At 53.9% G+C, this 14,764-nt stretch overlaps 4 protein-coding genes across 4 annotated transcripts; 2 read left to right on the top strand and 2 right to left on the bottom strand. All coding sequences in view use genetic code 12, as the record gives it.

Annotated features, from left to right (window-relative positions):
• Positions 1-83: 83 nt before the first annotated feature.
• CHK1 (Chk1p) lies at positions 84-7,331 on the top strand (the record flags this gene model as incomplete). Its single annotated transcript, XM_034156652.1, has 1 exon — positions 84-7,331. One exon carries the CDS (start codon positions 84-86, stop codon positions 7,329-7,331), a length of 7,248 nt encoding a protein of 2,415 aa, XP_034011422.1.
• A 266-nt stretch (positions 7,332-7,597) lies between these two features.
• On the bottom strand, positions 7,598-8,512 carry GCF1 (Gcf1p; the record flags this gene model as incomplete). Its single annotated transcript, XM_034156651.1, has 1 exon — positions 7,598-8,512. The coding sequence occupies one exon, from the start codon at positions 8,510-8,512 to the stop codon at positions 7,598-7,600; it is 915 nt and encodes a 304-aa protein (XP_034011421.1).
• Positions 8,513-9,395: 883 nt separating this feature from the next.
• On the top strand, positions 9,396-11,060 carry TCP1 (chaperonin-containing T-complex alpha subunit; the record flags this gene model as incomplete). The annotated part of the gene is made up of 1 exon (XM_034156650.1): positions 9,396-11,060. The coding sequence occupies one exon, from the start codon at positions 9,396-9,398 to the stop codon at positions 11,058-11,060; it is 1,665 nt and encodes a 554-aa protein (XP_034011420.1).
• A 1,276-nt stretch (positions 11,061-12,336) lies between these two features.
• PCL2 (cyclin) lies at positions 12,337-13,164 on the bottom strand (the record flags this gene model as incomplete). Its single annotated transcript, XM_034156649.1, has 1 exon — positions 12,337-13,164. One exon carries the CDS (start codon positions 13,162-13,164, stop codon positions 12,337-12,339), a length of 828 nt encoding a protein of 275 aa, XP_034011419.1.
• Between the last annotated feature and the right edge of the window lie 1,600 nt (positions 13,165-14,764).

Here is a 14,764-nt window from a genome sequence, read left to right as displayed (position 1 = left end):
CCCCCACCAAGCACCTCCGCCTGTGCATATAACGTTCACCAGCGTAAGATTGCTACTCATCACCCCACCGCGTCGTTGCACCCATGGCCTCTTCCCAGCCCAGCGACAGTGGCCGTGACAGCGAAGCGCTGCTGGACTTCTTCGTCCTGCTGCTGGAGTACCTGCTGCTCTCGAACTACCTCGAGGAGGTGCTGCAGCAAACCGACGACTCGGTGACCACCGACGCCAAAGGCTTTTCTGAGAATGCTGTGTTCGGCTACCGGAGCTTCTTGAACAACTTGAACCACGCTAAGATCTACACCGACCACGTTAATGACCGCAAAGCACGCCTTTCGGACGAGTCCCGCGAACATGTCGACATTCAGCCCGACTTGATCCCCGGGTTCCGCCTTGTGAAACAATTTGGCCCGCAGAAGCTCACGCTGACAATCCTCTACCACGCCGTCGTCGCTACAGGCCCCCGCGTGGACCCTCGGTTCGACGATAACCACGTCGTGGTGCTGGACATTTCTGGCGCCGACCCGCAAGCCCACGCCAACGGCACCACCAGCGAGCCCGTGAAGAAGGTGATTGTCCAGTTGCTGCCGAACTTGGTGGATAACCTCAACGTGCTGCGGTTGCTCAACGAGTGGTACTTGTTGCTGGGGCTCAACCCGCCGAAACTGCATCGCCCGTTCACTAACCTGTCGGTGTCCAACCAGTGGCTACCACCGCTGGACGTCGTGTATAACCCCCACGACCCCAAGGGGCTGTTACCCATCACGTTCCCGCGAGACGTGCCGGGGATCTTATACCCTATCCATGCCATCACCATCAACCGGGGCACCGACGAAACCGAAGCTAATGGATCGCAAACTCTGCGAAGACACACGCGGGTGCCGCTGATGGTGGCCGATAAGATTTCGGGTGGCAGTGGCACTCACAATACCGCTCAAGGACAAGTGCTTATCAACGACTTAATGGATAACGACCCCAGCATCATCAGCGACCCCACCCAGAAACGGTTTGCGTTGATATATCCCGATAACGATTACACCACCATTTCCGAGTGGTACGCCAGCCACCAGACCCAGGCGACGCTGATCCAGGCCCTGATATCACAAACACTCCGCCAGACGCTGCGCCAGCTGCTGGTGATCCTGCTGAACCTGATGGGGCTGGGGACGTATGGAGGACTCGCAGCACCGCTGTTCACCCTGTCGTTTGGCCAGCGGCATTTGCAAGGCGTAGTACCGCCTAAACCAGCCCTGGTGGTGGTGGACATCATCGACGATATGGTGAAGGTGCTCAGGACCCTTGGAGTGGCCCACGAGCTCAATATCTGCCATAACGGTATCACTCCCTATACCATCTATAAGCTGGAGACCGACCCCGAGGACGTGCGGCTTGTGGGATGGGACTATGCCTTCTCCATCCAACCAGAGAACTGTACTAATGGTTACCGGAGACGTCACTTAGCCCTGACGGTAGATGCCTTACCCTATGTGCTGCCGGAGTATGCTGGTGACGTGATGGAGCTGGTCGACTACCGCCTGGACTTCTATCTGATCGGGGTGGTCCTCTACGAGTTGCTTCTAGGCCTGGTGCCCTACATCGACTCCAACCCGTACAAGATGTTGCGGATGACGATCACGCAGCTGCCGATCGCCCCCACCGTGGTCGCCCCCTGGGTGAGTCCCGAGCTCTCGATGCTCGTGATGAGATTGCTCCATAAAGACCCTCAACAACGGTACGGCGACACCGAGCTGGTGATCAGAGACTTGGTGGCAGTGAGAACTCACTACGTCGATAAGATCCCCGACAAGCTGGTGGTGGCGCCTCCTCCCGCGGTATACCCGGAAAAGTGTGGTGTCCCTCTCACGTTGATCCCGCCTCGTCGTCTCTTTGGCCACACTGAGGTCAGAGACGAATTGCTTGCCGACTTCGACGCCCAGGGCGAAGGGGTGCTGATATTCTATATCAAGGGTCCCTCAGGACTGGGGAAAACGTCGTTGCTTAATGATATCCGTCCCCGGATTATGCACTCCCAGGACATCTTTGTGCTGTACAGGTACACCACCGAAGACAATCTCACGTTTTACACCTTCTTCGTCCATATCATCAAAGAAGTGGTGCTGAACATCATGTTGAGTCTGCAGGAAGAGATCCTCAGGTGGCGCAATGAGATAAAGGCTGCGATTGATATCGATATCCAGTTCATGTTTGACGCCATCCCTCGACTTCGAGAGTTGATGGGGATGGATCCCCGGTGGAAGCGGCTGGTGACCCAGGGAGCCGAAGAGTCACAGGAGTTCAACTACGAGCTCCGCTTCCGCTACGGCGTGCGCCTTTTGCTCATGGTGTTCGCCAGCCACGGCCTCACCCTCACCATGGACGACCTCGACTTGATCAACCCGCTGGCGTTCCAGTTCTTTGTCGAGGTGTTTGTCGGTATCCATGAGCACCTAGTCCAGCAAAACCAAGGGCGGTTCCGCTGTATTGTCACTTATAATAGCGACAACGAGAATCTCAAGAAGTTGATCCACTCTTCTCTTTATAAGAAAGCCGAGCTTTTCTATAAGGACTACCACCTAGGCCCCGTGCTGAAAGAGGCGTTCAGAGAGTACGTCGGCAGCTGGCTTTTGTCGAACACGTTCAAGCTGGAGTTGGCCAGTTCCGCCGAGCTTGCTCCCAACGACCTGGTACTTGAAGTGAAATCAATCTTGCCTCCAGGAGTGTGTGAATTGGCTGACCAAATGCATGAGCGGTGCGGAGGCAATTTAGCTTTTGCCCACTACTTGTTTGTTGATGCCGTCGTGTGCCTGAGAGTGAAATACGGCGGTTGCCAGGCGCTGGAACAACGCTGGCTCATCGACGTCGACTGGAGCCAGTCGCTGATGTGGGGTAAGATCGGCACCTATTTGGACCACCTGCTCAGCACTGATACTCTCCGGGTGTTGAAAGCGGCCGCAGTGACTCGTCGTGGTAATGTGTTCCACATGCTGGACCTCTTGGTGGTGCTTTCCATGCTGCTTCCTCAGTGCTATGCTTTGCTCAACAAATTGATGGAGGCGAGAATCATCATGCCGGCGCTGACTTATTACAAAGTGCCCTTCCACGTGCTTGGCGAAGAAGCGTTCCCCTTTGATTTCAGTGATGGCCTGGTGTGGGAATTGACAAGGCAAAATACCTACCTGTTTGTCCACGACCTGGTGTACACGGTGGTTAAGCAGAGGATGCAGAAGCTGGGCGAGTGGAGCGAGCAGCACCGCGTGTGTAGTCTTTGTTTCCACAAGAAGATCTCCAAGCTGCACTCCACTACCATGCTGGAATACCTCACAATGGCGATGCACATGGTCCAGCTGGTGGAGGTGGCGCGCAAGGATGACGTCAAGATCTATGTCAACGCATTGATTGAGGCCGGGAGAACGGCGTCGCTGGCGTGCAACTTGGAGTTTGGCCTCCAGTTCTTCGAGGCGGCCAACGTCCTCATCACCGAACCCAAGTATAAGGTGAAGATCTCCATCACTATCTGCCACAACTTGTTCTCGTTGCAAGCGTACGATAAGTGCCTTAAGTTCATCGACGAGGCGATAAACAAGTACGGGTTTGACGAGCTGATCTTCCTCTTGGCCAAAGTGCGCTGTCTCATCCACCTGGCCCGCCTTGACGAAGGGCTCGAGTTGGCATTACACGGGTTGAAGAAGCTTGGCATCAACGCTACGCTAAACGAAGCCAAAGCCGAACAGATATACCACAAAATCATTCTGAAAGTGCCGCTCCTGGTGGCGGATATCCGCGCCATGCGAGACTTTAAGGTCACCACCAACCCCGTGGTGCTTCTTGTGTACGAGCTCATTGGCGACGCCATCCAAGCCACGTACATGAGCGAGAAGTTATGGGTGAGAGTGATGCTTGTCGCCCAGATGCTTGTGATGATGCAGAGCCACGGGGTGCTGGCATTCTGTGGGGGTCCCTTGGTGGCCTACGCCAACTACTTGATCACCAGCGACGTTTCCGGTAACTATTTGCAGGCGATTGAGTTCGGTAAGCTTGCGCTAGCCCTCGTTGGCCGTGGTGACCGCGTCCCCTTGAACTATATCCAAGGGTTTTACGAGAACTACGTCCACACCCTTGCCCTCTTCATCGAGCCTCACACCGAGGTGGTGCGCCAATATGAGGTGTATGTGTCCAATAGCATCTCCAGCCACTACCCGGGTGCCCTTGCTGGTCTTCGTGGTGTGGTGCGGTTATTTTTGGCGGTGTTCAACCTGCTGATCTTCAGCGACACCCACTTCGACGCTTACAGCTTTAAGATCTCCCAGTTGGATCATGTACAAGTACACTGTCTCCGTCTCTTACAAGGGGATATCACCTACGAGAAGTTCAACGAAATGGACGTCTCCGAGCTCACCGTCGACTACCAGTTCTGCGTGCTTGCGCTGCGGATCTTCTACCTCAAGGCCCACAGACGCTACCGCGAGGCCGCCGACTACGTTTTCGAGTACTTCAAGCTGCAGAGCACGTTGCCATTCACCGTGGTTCATCTCGAGGTGCTCTCTATCATGTACGCCGCGTTGCTTCGGTTTGTCCCCCGGCTGGACGAGGAAGCCGAGCTTGCTGCGGAAATCAGACGCCAGTTGTTTGAGTTCTTCGAGACGTGGGCCGGATTAAATCCGGGTAATTTCAGCCAGCGGTTCCTCATGTTATCGGCCCTTAAGGCGCTGAAAGACCCTAACGTCGATGCGATTACAGTGCTTGACAAGTTTGAGGACGCCGTCGAGTATGCCCTTGAACAACAGAACTATTATGATATCGGGTGGGCGCTGCACTTCTGCGCCACCTGGTTGATCGATAGTGGGGGCCTGCCGAAGCGGATCGCTCGTTACCTCCAAGTTGCCTTGAATGCGTTCAAACGGACTCAGTTCAAAAACATGGTGAAAGTGATTGAAGCGAGACGCAAGGAGTTCACCTCGTCCAACTGGGCAGGGATGCCCACCGTGGACCCTAAACACCCCTCGGCAGGGTTAGCCGCTGAATTCGATGCGTTGGAGTTGTACAATAAGCGCAAGCACCCGCACCCGCAACCGCAGACTGACGACAACGATACCATGAGCGATCCACGCGATGTTGCCCATATTCGAGCCCGGTTCAAGAACTATCGTGTACGTCCCAGTGAAGTGGATCCTCGAGAACCGGCTCCCGTGTTCACCGGCCACGTCAACGACGCCATCAGGGCGTGTCTTGCCATCTCTGAAGCTCAGGATTACCGCCTGATTGCTCTCAACTTAGTGCAACACACCGTCGAGCTTACCCACAGCGATTATGGTGTGGCCGTGGTGAAGAAGGGCTCGGAGTTTGTCCTCATGGCGCTGGCTCGCCCCGACGGGGTCCAAGTGTTCCGCGACGAGCCCATCTCGCTGCGCCGGGATGCCATCCCCTACTCGTTGGTGGCTCATGTTGCTAACAGTGGCCACGTGGTGCTGCTGCTGGCGGACCCGTTGTACTTTAATACCCGTTTCAGTCACGATGACTACTTCCAGGAGATGGGGGGACACGCCCCCGCGATCTGTGTGCCGTTGAAGCATGATACCGAGGTAGTGGCGGTGCTCTACTTGGAGCTGACAAACCTGGACCTCAAGAACGAAGAGGTCCGCCTCAACCGCCACAACATGATCATGCTCTTCTGTATGCACGCAGCGGTGCTGTTGACGAAAGCCCGGCTTTATGAGCAGATGGACCGTACTAAACAGGCAGCGGAGGAGGCAATGGCGGAGAAGGCGCTGTTCTTGCTGAATATGCTGCACGAGATCAGAACCCCCTTCAACTCGCTCTTGCTGTGTTCGCTTTTCCTTTTAGATACCGACTTAACGGCCACTCAAGAAGAATACGTCCAGACGATCAAAAACAGTGCCATGGTCACCTTGAACATTATCGATGGTATCTTGGCATTCTCCAAGATCGAGCACGGGCTGTTTACACTTGATGTCGCTCATTTCAACCTCAACGACTGTATTGAGCTGGCGATACAACTTAGCGGCGAACAAGCGATTGCCAATAAAGTTGAGCTTGCCCTCTATAACGACTGTCCTGAGATCGCCACCGTTGAGGGTGACGTCACTCGTTTCCGCCAGATCATCATCAATTTGATGGGTAACGCCGTCAAGTTCACCAGCGAAGGCCACATTCTTGTCCGTGTGCGGGCGACGGAAATTGTTGGTGACCGTTATGAGATTGTCATTCTGGTGGAAGATCTGGGTATCGGGATCCCGAAAAACCTGCGTAATAAAGTGTTTGGTGCTTTCTCGCAAGTGGATGGTTCGCTGAGACGAGTGTTCGGTGGTTCCGGTTTAGGTCTCGCCATCTCGAAGAAGTTGTGTGATATCATGGGCGGACTGATCACCTTCGACTCCACTGAAGGTGTAGGGCTGACGTTCTACTTCACGGTGCTGCTGCTGGTGACGATCTCAAAGACTCCCCCTCAAATCGACTGGCCGTCTCAATGGGGCGCTAAACCCAAGATTTTGACTGTGGATAAGCTTGGGTACATTCGCCGGTCGCTCGTGATGATCTTGAAATGGTTGGGAGTCGAGGCTGTGGATACTGACACCGTTAAACTGGTGGAAAACCCCGACCAGTTTGATGTGGTGTTTATTGCCGTCAATTCCTTAAGTCAATTCCCTGAGGGTGTCGAGGCGGTGTTCAGCAAAGCTCGTATCATTGTCCTGGCTCCGTTCGGGGTGCTTTTGTCTCCGCAAGTGGCGCTGTACCCGGTGATTTTGTGTCCGTACATGCGACTGAAAGTGGTAGACGTATTGCGGCGAGTGGCGAGCAATAACGCCTCCAATGGCACTGTCAACGTCAAGGCGATCAAGGGCGGCTCTGACAAGTCGAAGCTTGCTCAGCAGTACCCGCTCACCATCCTTTTAGCTGAGGATAACGTCGTCAACACCAAGGTCGCCCTCACCCACTTGCGGCGGTTTGGCTACGAGGCCGACCACGCCAAGGACGGGGTCGAAGTGCTAGAATTGTGCCAGAAGCGCATCGACGACGGCGTGCCCTTATACGATGTCATTTTGATGGACATCCAGATGCCTCGGATGGACGGCATCGCCGCCACCATCGAGCTCAAAAACCTGTTGAAAAAGCAAGGGCTCCCCACCAAGATACCCTGTATTGTTGCTTTGACCGCCAATGTCGCCGGCGACGACCGCAAACGTCTGATTGACTGCGGCATGGTCGAGTTCATCACCAAGCCCATCTTGCCCATGGACTTAGGGCGTGTGTTGGAGCACATCGGCAAGGAGAAGGAGGCGGAACGGATGGTGGAGGTGTTCCACGAAAATATGTAATAGAATTTTTTTTATATGTACCAATCGTCAAAAGGGATTTATAGACTCCTTCCCCCCTTTTTTAATTAATACATTTTTGGAGACGTCGTGTTTTTTGCTATTTTTAGAAAAGGGTAGGGGGTGCGATGCGGATCGAAGCCTACAGCAACATCAACCACAAACGCGGTTTGGCTGATTGACGTCGGGGTGACAAAGTCTCACTCTACACAAAGGGGGTTTCCCAATCGCAAACACTTTTTTTCAAGTACATAATTTCTCACATTAATTCAGATATCGACCTTGGGCTTCTTCTTGTCCTCAAGGTAATTGGCCACCCGCTGGTCCTTCCACTTCTTCAATTCCTCGTTGAACTTGTCGCGGATCTCTTCGGTGACAACGTTATACTTTTCCTTTTCCTCCGGCGACAATTGTCTCCAGTCGTTAGCCATCGACGTCATTGCCTCGGCGGCGGTAACGCCAGCGGGGAAATTCTGTTGCACGTACAACGCGTAGCCCAGAGGGGGGATCTTGGGTCTGGCGGGGTACCGTTCCTTCAACTTGGCGTTGTACTCTTCCGCGAGGCGTTCGTACTCTCGTCTTTCCGATTCGCTGAGGTTGCGGAAGTCTTCCGACAATTGCTTCATGTCCTTGTCGGCGGTGGTCTTCTTCTTGATGTAGAGCGACCACGACGACAACCCTCTCACCGGTTGCAACGCCTTATTGATGAGACGCTTCTGCTTTTCCGCTTCCTTCTTCTCCTTTTCCTTCTTCTCCTTTTCCTGGTTCTTTTGACGGTCCTTGCTGCGGCTAGCAAGCAACTTTTGTCTTTCCTTCAACGCCGCCTCGATCTTCTTAAGCTTCTTCTTTTCCCGGTTCAATTTCTCTCTCAACTTGACCTTTTCCAGCTTCTTAGGCTTGGTGGTCTTCTTCTTCAGCGCCCCTTCCGAAGCAGCGGCGGTGGCGTTCAATTGCACAGCGGGCGAAGGCTTGATAGCACCAGTGACGCCGCCGAAACCAGTGGCAAACTTCATCTGGTTGACCTTGGCCTGGCTCGCGTCGCCCATGGCAACGGCGGGCAAGTGAGGGAATCTGGTGGCGACCGAGGTGAACGCCCGCCCGCCAGAGATGGCACCAACATAGCGGAATACCCCAAGCATCCGTGGGATGGACGTAGTGCGGGTTTTGATGGAATTGGCTAACATGGCGCCTGAGGGTTTGTGGTGTTGATGAATTGAGTTTTGCCTAAAATGAGTGCGACTGCTAGCACAAGACCACAAAGGTGGTTAGAGACGATGTTTCAGATGGGCGTACGGCTTCCTAACATGGTGACGACAATCAAATGGTCAGGAACCACCGCCATCCTACAAAATTTTGTTGGCTAGAGCCAGAGGTCGACCGTAGACGAAGTAGGCAAGGATAAGTGGATGTGGCGTGATTCGTTTGTTTATTGTCATTCCCACCGCTTACGGAAGTAAGTTTGAATCAATTATATTAAAAGAGAAAACAACGGTGTCGGCCTATGCTCTGTTGTATCTGTTAATGGCTCCCATCCAGAGAAGATCGCGTCTGGTTCACTCCCGCCGCGTCCATATCAGAGATACGGTCTAGACGCGACTGGCACAGGCTCGCTATCTTTTTTCTCTCTAAACTATAAGGGAATTACAGTCACAGCACTTTAGCCCTGTCTTCTCTCTAATCTACAAGGACAAAGCTAAGCAGTAGTGAATTGATGATACAGACACCAATGACAGTTTCTGAAGCCATTCATCCAACGGATCATCAAATGATTGTCAACCTTGAGGGACACATGTTAATTCTGTCTTCCTCACTTTCTTTCAGTGCTTGTTCGCTCGCTTTTTCGCCTCCGAAATTTCATTGCTCACCCAGCGATAGCCAATTTCCATCAACGCCACCACGAGAAAATCAACCAAGTAACTCTTCACAATATCATTACTACTATCTACTGTTTCCTACTCATCATCTGTTACTCAATTTCTCATCCCACATTCTCCCCACTCTGATTCCGGGTCGTCCGCGGCGCACTGATCCCAGGAATTTTTACCTCATCCTCACCCCTCGACCACCATGATTTCCAATGCCCGCTCCGACACGCTCTTCCTTGGCGGGGAGAAAATCCTGGGGGACGACGTCCGAAATCTGAACGTCATGGCCGCCCTCTCCGTGGCCAATGTCGTCAAGCTGTCCCTCGGCCCCGTCGGGTTGGACAAGATGCTTGTCGATGACATTGGTGACGTCACCGTCACCAACGACGGGGCAACGATTTTGGCGTTGCTCGACGTCCAACACCCCGCCGGTAAGATCCTCGTCGACTTGGCCCAGCAGCAAGACCGTGAGGTGGGCGACGGCACTACTTCCGTCGTGATTATCGCCGCCGAGTTGATGAAGCGGGCCAACGAATTGATCAAGATGAAGATCCACCCCACCACCATCATTGCTGGTTACAGAATTGCCATGAGAGAGCTGATTGCTTATATCAACACCGTGCTTTCGCAGCCGGTGTCCAAATTGGGTAAGGACACCTTAGTCAACGTGGCGCGGACTTCGATGCTGTCGAAAGTGATTGGGCCCGACTCGGACTTCTTTGGCGAGTTGGTGGTTGATGCGATGATGAAGGTGAAGACGCAGAACTCGAAAGGCGAGACGAAATACCCCGTGAAGGCAGTCAACATTCTTAAGGCCCACGGTAAGCTGGCGCGTGAGCTGTACCTTGTTGACGGCTATGCTCTCAACTGTACTGTGGCTTCGCAAGCGATGAAGAAGCAAATTAAAGGTGCTAAGATCGCCTGCTTGGACATCAACCTTCAGAAAGCCCGCATGGCGATGGGGGTGCAAATCAACATCGACGACCCCGACCAGTTGGAAGAGATCCGTCAGCGTGAATACGGCATCATCATTGAACGGATAAGAAAGATCCTCGATGCTGGCGCCAACGTCGTCCTCACCACTAAGGGGATCGATGACCTTTGTCTTAAGGAGTTCGTTGAATCTGGTGCGATGGCGGTGAGACGGTGCAAGAAGGAAGACTTGCGTCGCATTGCCCGCGCTACTGGTGCCACCTTGGTGCTGTCACTCGCCAACCTTGAAGGCGAAGAAACCTTTGAATCGCTGTATTTGGGTCACGCCGACGAAGTGGTGCAAGCGAGAATTTCTGACGATGAATGCATTTTGATCAAGGGTACTAAGCAACACCAAGCGGCCCTGATCATCTTGAGAGGGCCCAACGAGTACACCTTGGACGAAATGGAAAGATCGTTGCACGACTCGCTCCTGGTGGTGAAGCGCACCCTTGAGCTGGGTTCGGTCGTCCCCGGCGGTGGTGCTGCCGAAACTGCCCTTAACATCTACTTGGAGAACTTTGCCACCCTGGTGTTCTCCCGCGAGCAGTTGGCGATCTACGAGTTTGCGCAAGCGTTGCTCGTGATTCCCAAGACGTTGGCGATGAACGCGGCCAAGGACTCGCTGGACTTGGTGGCCAAGCTCCGCACCTACCACGCCGCGTGCCAGCTGGCGCCGGCGGCCGATGCCAAGCGGAAAAAATATCGCAACTACGGGTTGGACTTGATTGAGGGTAAGATCGTCAACGAGGTCACCCACGGGGTGTTGGAGCCGACGGTGCTGAAGGTGAAGCTGTTGAAGGCGGCGCTTGAGGCGTGTGTGGCCATCTTGAGAATCGACACCATGATCACCGTGACCCCTGACCCTCCTAAGGAAGACCCCCACGCCCACTGAAGTCTTCTCTTCCCCTTTCCCCTTTCACTACTCCTCCACATAATATGTAAGTAAAATGCTTTTACACGCTTAGAAGCTTAATGTAACTATCACCTGAGATTGTTGCGTCCGGCGATGCTGGCTTATACACAACATCAGGCCAAGAGTGCGTCCACGTACTTTCTGCCCACCTCATCGCCGTCGCCGTTTATCGTTCGGCTAAACGCAGCTAGACGACGACTTATGTCCAGCGGGTGAACCCGACGGTGGCTTTCCCCTCTCGGCGAAAACGATAATAGACTTGGTACTACCGATACTAGGTGTACAAGGGAGGGAAATACCAACAATTGCTACCGGTTGTTTTCATATCTAGGTACAGTAGATCATTTTAAAGGTGCCAAGGTGAATTGATCTGGAAAGTCCATCTTGTATTGATGGTAAAGTCGGCTACACTTACCAATTCCTAGAGCTACAAGTGCCATTGTTGGTGGCTGGTGTTTTGCAAACACGATGTATACATTGCCGACCAGTAACGCCATTGTCCCAATTACACCCCCAAATATGGCATTATTGTGTGCAACGGGGAAACAATGGCCACACCCGTCACCGCTCGGTCTTGGCCCTGAAGAAAATTTAATTTTTCACCCGCTCTCAGTATTTACCCCAAAGCAGNGGTCCCTTTGTGGAAGAAAAAAAAAAAAAAAAAAAACTACCAACGGCAACCGGCCATTAATTGCCGCATCAAGGAGTAAACTCCTCAATTAATCGACGACATCTTATTCTAAATTGATAATGTGCAGACTTCATGGTTCACCTATTTGCTGATTATCATTACATTGTCTAACATTCCTTGGCTAGTCTCCTTTGGTCTATTTTTGGCCACGCGACATAGCATAGCCCTACTTTTTTTATTTCTCTGGGGGTGTAGTAGGTGAAGGTTATGCAGGCTGGGCACGCTGAAAGAAGGGGGCAAAACAAAAAGCGCAGATCAAACATAAAAAAAAAAGGCGCGTGAATTGTAGAGGGTGGTGGCTGCAAACATTTTCGCACTCGCGGTCACGGGGCTCACCCCCTTAACCGCCAGCGTACATGGGTGTCGACGCACGAAATTACGCGTGTTGCAGCTAGAGAATTCACTGCGTTTACAAGCGGGTGTCCCAAATAACGTCTCTATGTCATTATCCCAAAAATACCTAAATAACCAAAATAATATATACCAATGTGAATTGTGTGTCGCTCTCTGCTGTGATGTAGGGAGGGAGAAGCTAACCGGCGCTCTCACCTCTAATTAGACGCTTTAGGCGCGAGTGTTCAACACTTTAAGCGGGAACAGCACCCGCAGCGGCCGCGCCGGCGCCGGCGCCGGCGCCACCAGCTTGCGCCCCGGGTAGGTGAGGACGTAGGCGGCGTCGTCGACAAGCAGCAGCAACAGCAGCATCAGCGACAACCCCAGCGACGGCAGCAGGTTGAGCGAGTACAGCAGCAGCAGCAGCGACGCCAGCAGCAGCAGGGCGCAGGTCAGGATGCTCGAGTTCGACAGCGGCTTGCGGTGGGCGGTCGACAACCGGTAGAACAGCGCCTTCTTCTCTTGCTCGGCCAATTGCTGGCGCTGCAACTTGTGGTGGATCCCGAGCAAAAACGGCTGGAGCGCTGCCACCAACTCGTCCTCGTTGATGGTGATGTCCCAGTTCAAGAGGGCGATGAGCTCGCGCTCGGCCATGTTGACTTGTTGCAACAGTAAGAGGCCGTCGGTGTAATTGGTCCAGTGTTTGTTGAGCGGGGAGGAGTCGTTCAAGCTCTTGGCCAGCAAGATGAGCGCCGCCAAGAAGATGCGGTGGCGGGTGGTCTCCATCCCCACGGCGTTGGCGGGGAGCAAGTTGCGCAACTTGTTCAAGTAGATGAGCGTCGCCATCAACGTCGGCGTTTGCACGTTGGAGTAAGCGATGAGCCGCTTGATAAAGGTGGTCAACAGCACCGTGTGCTTCAGCACCGTGGCGTCGCCCATCGAGCAACTGGCCAGGGGCTTCACCTGGATCACCAGCAGCGTCGTCGCCACCAAGAACGCGATCATCTCGTCGGTGATGGGCTGCTTGGCGAAAATCTTCAACTCTGACTTCATGGGCATTGGGATGATGGAATGGCAGAAGGGAGCGAAGCGGTGGTGCCCGGTTATATATGCTGGATGCCGTCGTGTATCGGTAGAATTATTCCCAATGCGGACGCGCGCTCCGTAAAAATCACCAGCGCCAGCCGACAGGTGAGCGCCGAACTAATCTGGAAAATGTCAAATAGGGTGGCGACGGTGCGAGGGGCCCGCGAGCCCTGGAAAGCTGACCCATTGGGCGTAAACATTGATGTTTGAGGCAAAACGTAACAATAGGGTCACCACTGAATATGGGGGTGGCTACCGTGCAACCGCCACCAAACATTCCCCAGGCCTCGAGGGGGCAGCTAGCGCCCGCGCCCATGCGCCCCCGCGCGCCCACCCAGAGTACATCAGACGCACTCGCGGTGGTGATTTGCAGACGACGCCAAGAGGACAATGCAGGGGATGTAGGTCGAGCGTTTTTTCTCCGGGCGCCCAGTTGCCGGGGCTGCCTAACCGGCCCCCACCGGCGACGATCACCCTAAATCATGTCCTTCGTCCTCTATTCAACTACTGGTATAGGCTACCGATGTCACCCCAAATCGGAATTTGTCATCTTTCTCTGTAACAACTGTCGTCGTTTCAGATCATAAACACGAAACACTGACTAGTTTCACCACTGGCAGAGTGGATACACCCACCTCGGCGAACACCACCTCTCAACGGTCTTGGACCCTGTGGCATACCGTTGCCGCCTTTCCTCGTTGTCCCTACGACGACCCCGACCACATTTCCCGTGCCCCCGGCGCTGCCTGGCGCGGTGTGTTTACAAACACCCCTGCTCCTGTCTCTGACCGTGGCCCAAGGATCTTGCGGCGAGGTACGCTGGCAAAGCCCCGACGTCGCCTTGACGCCATCACGGGGGGGTGATCGCCCCCCTTAACGCCATCGCTCGCCCCAATCGAGCATATTGTGGGTGGACGGCGACGCTGCCTCGGGCCCATTGTTGCCTAACCATTGTTTGGCGCTGATACTAAGTGTCTGCTTGTGATGGAAATTCCTGGCGGGTGTCGCGACACTGGAGCCTGTGTGCGAACTGCCCTGCCTCGGTCTAGACCGCACACTACCCGTGCCACCCTTGCACTACCGTGGTGTGACCCTCAAGGCGAAGTCAATCATGGTACTTGAATACCGCCTACTTGAATACCGCCGGGTCACGGGTATGCAATGTAGCGATGTCTAGACGGGGCTAAGTGGTGGCTAAGTCATATAATTCGGCGCTCTGTGGGCTATTTTCGGTTGTCCTTTTGGGGTACTAAGAGCATAAGCCCCTCTGCCCCGTTCACGCCCTTCATTCTACTCTGCCAGCGATTCTGTAAAAATTTCGGCCCTAATCGCTACCAAAAAAAAAAAACGCGTCGCACGCAGTCATAGTGCGGGAGGAAGCACACACCACCAGTTACTATGGCGACCACCGCCCCATTGGGACAATTACCGCCTGGCAACCACCCACCCACACGCTTGGCGTACAGGTGGAATCAGTACGTTTCCGTCTCCCCACCGTTTCACCTCTATCCCTTAGAACCTCCCCCGCAATTGATCTGAGACAGTGGTTGTTAGTTGTGGTTGTTGATCCCAC

The sequence above is a fragment of the Diutina rugosa genome, assembly GCF_008704595.1.
Source record: "Diutina rugosa strain CBS 613 chromosome Unknown scaffold20_size193122, whole genome shotgun sequence".
Classification (NCBI taxonomy): domain Eukaryota; kingdom Fungi; phylum Ascomycota; class Pichiomycetes; order Serinales; family Debaryomycetaceae; genus Diutina; species Diutina rugosa.
Note: the sequence above shows the minus strand (reverse complement) of the source record. Positions and strands in the feature narration are given on the sequence as shown.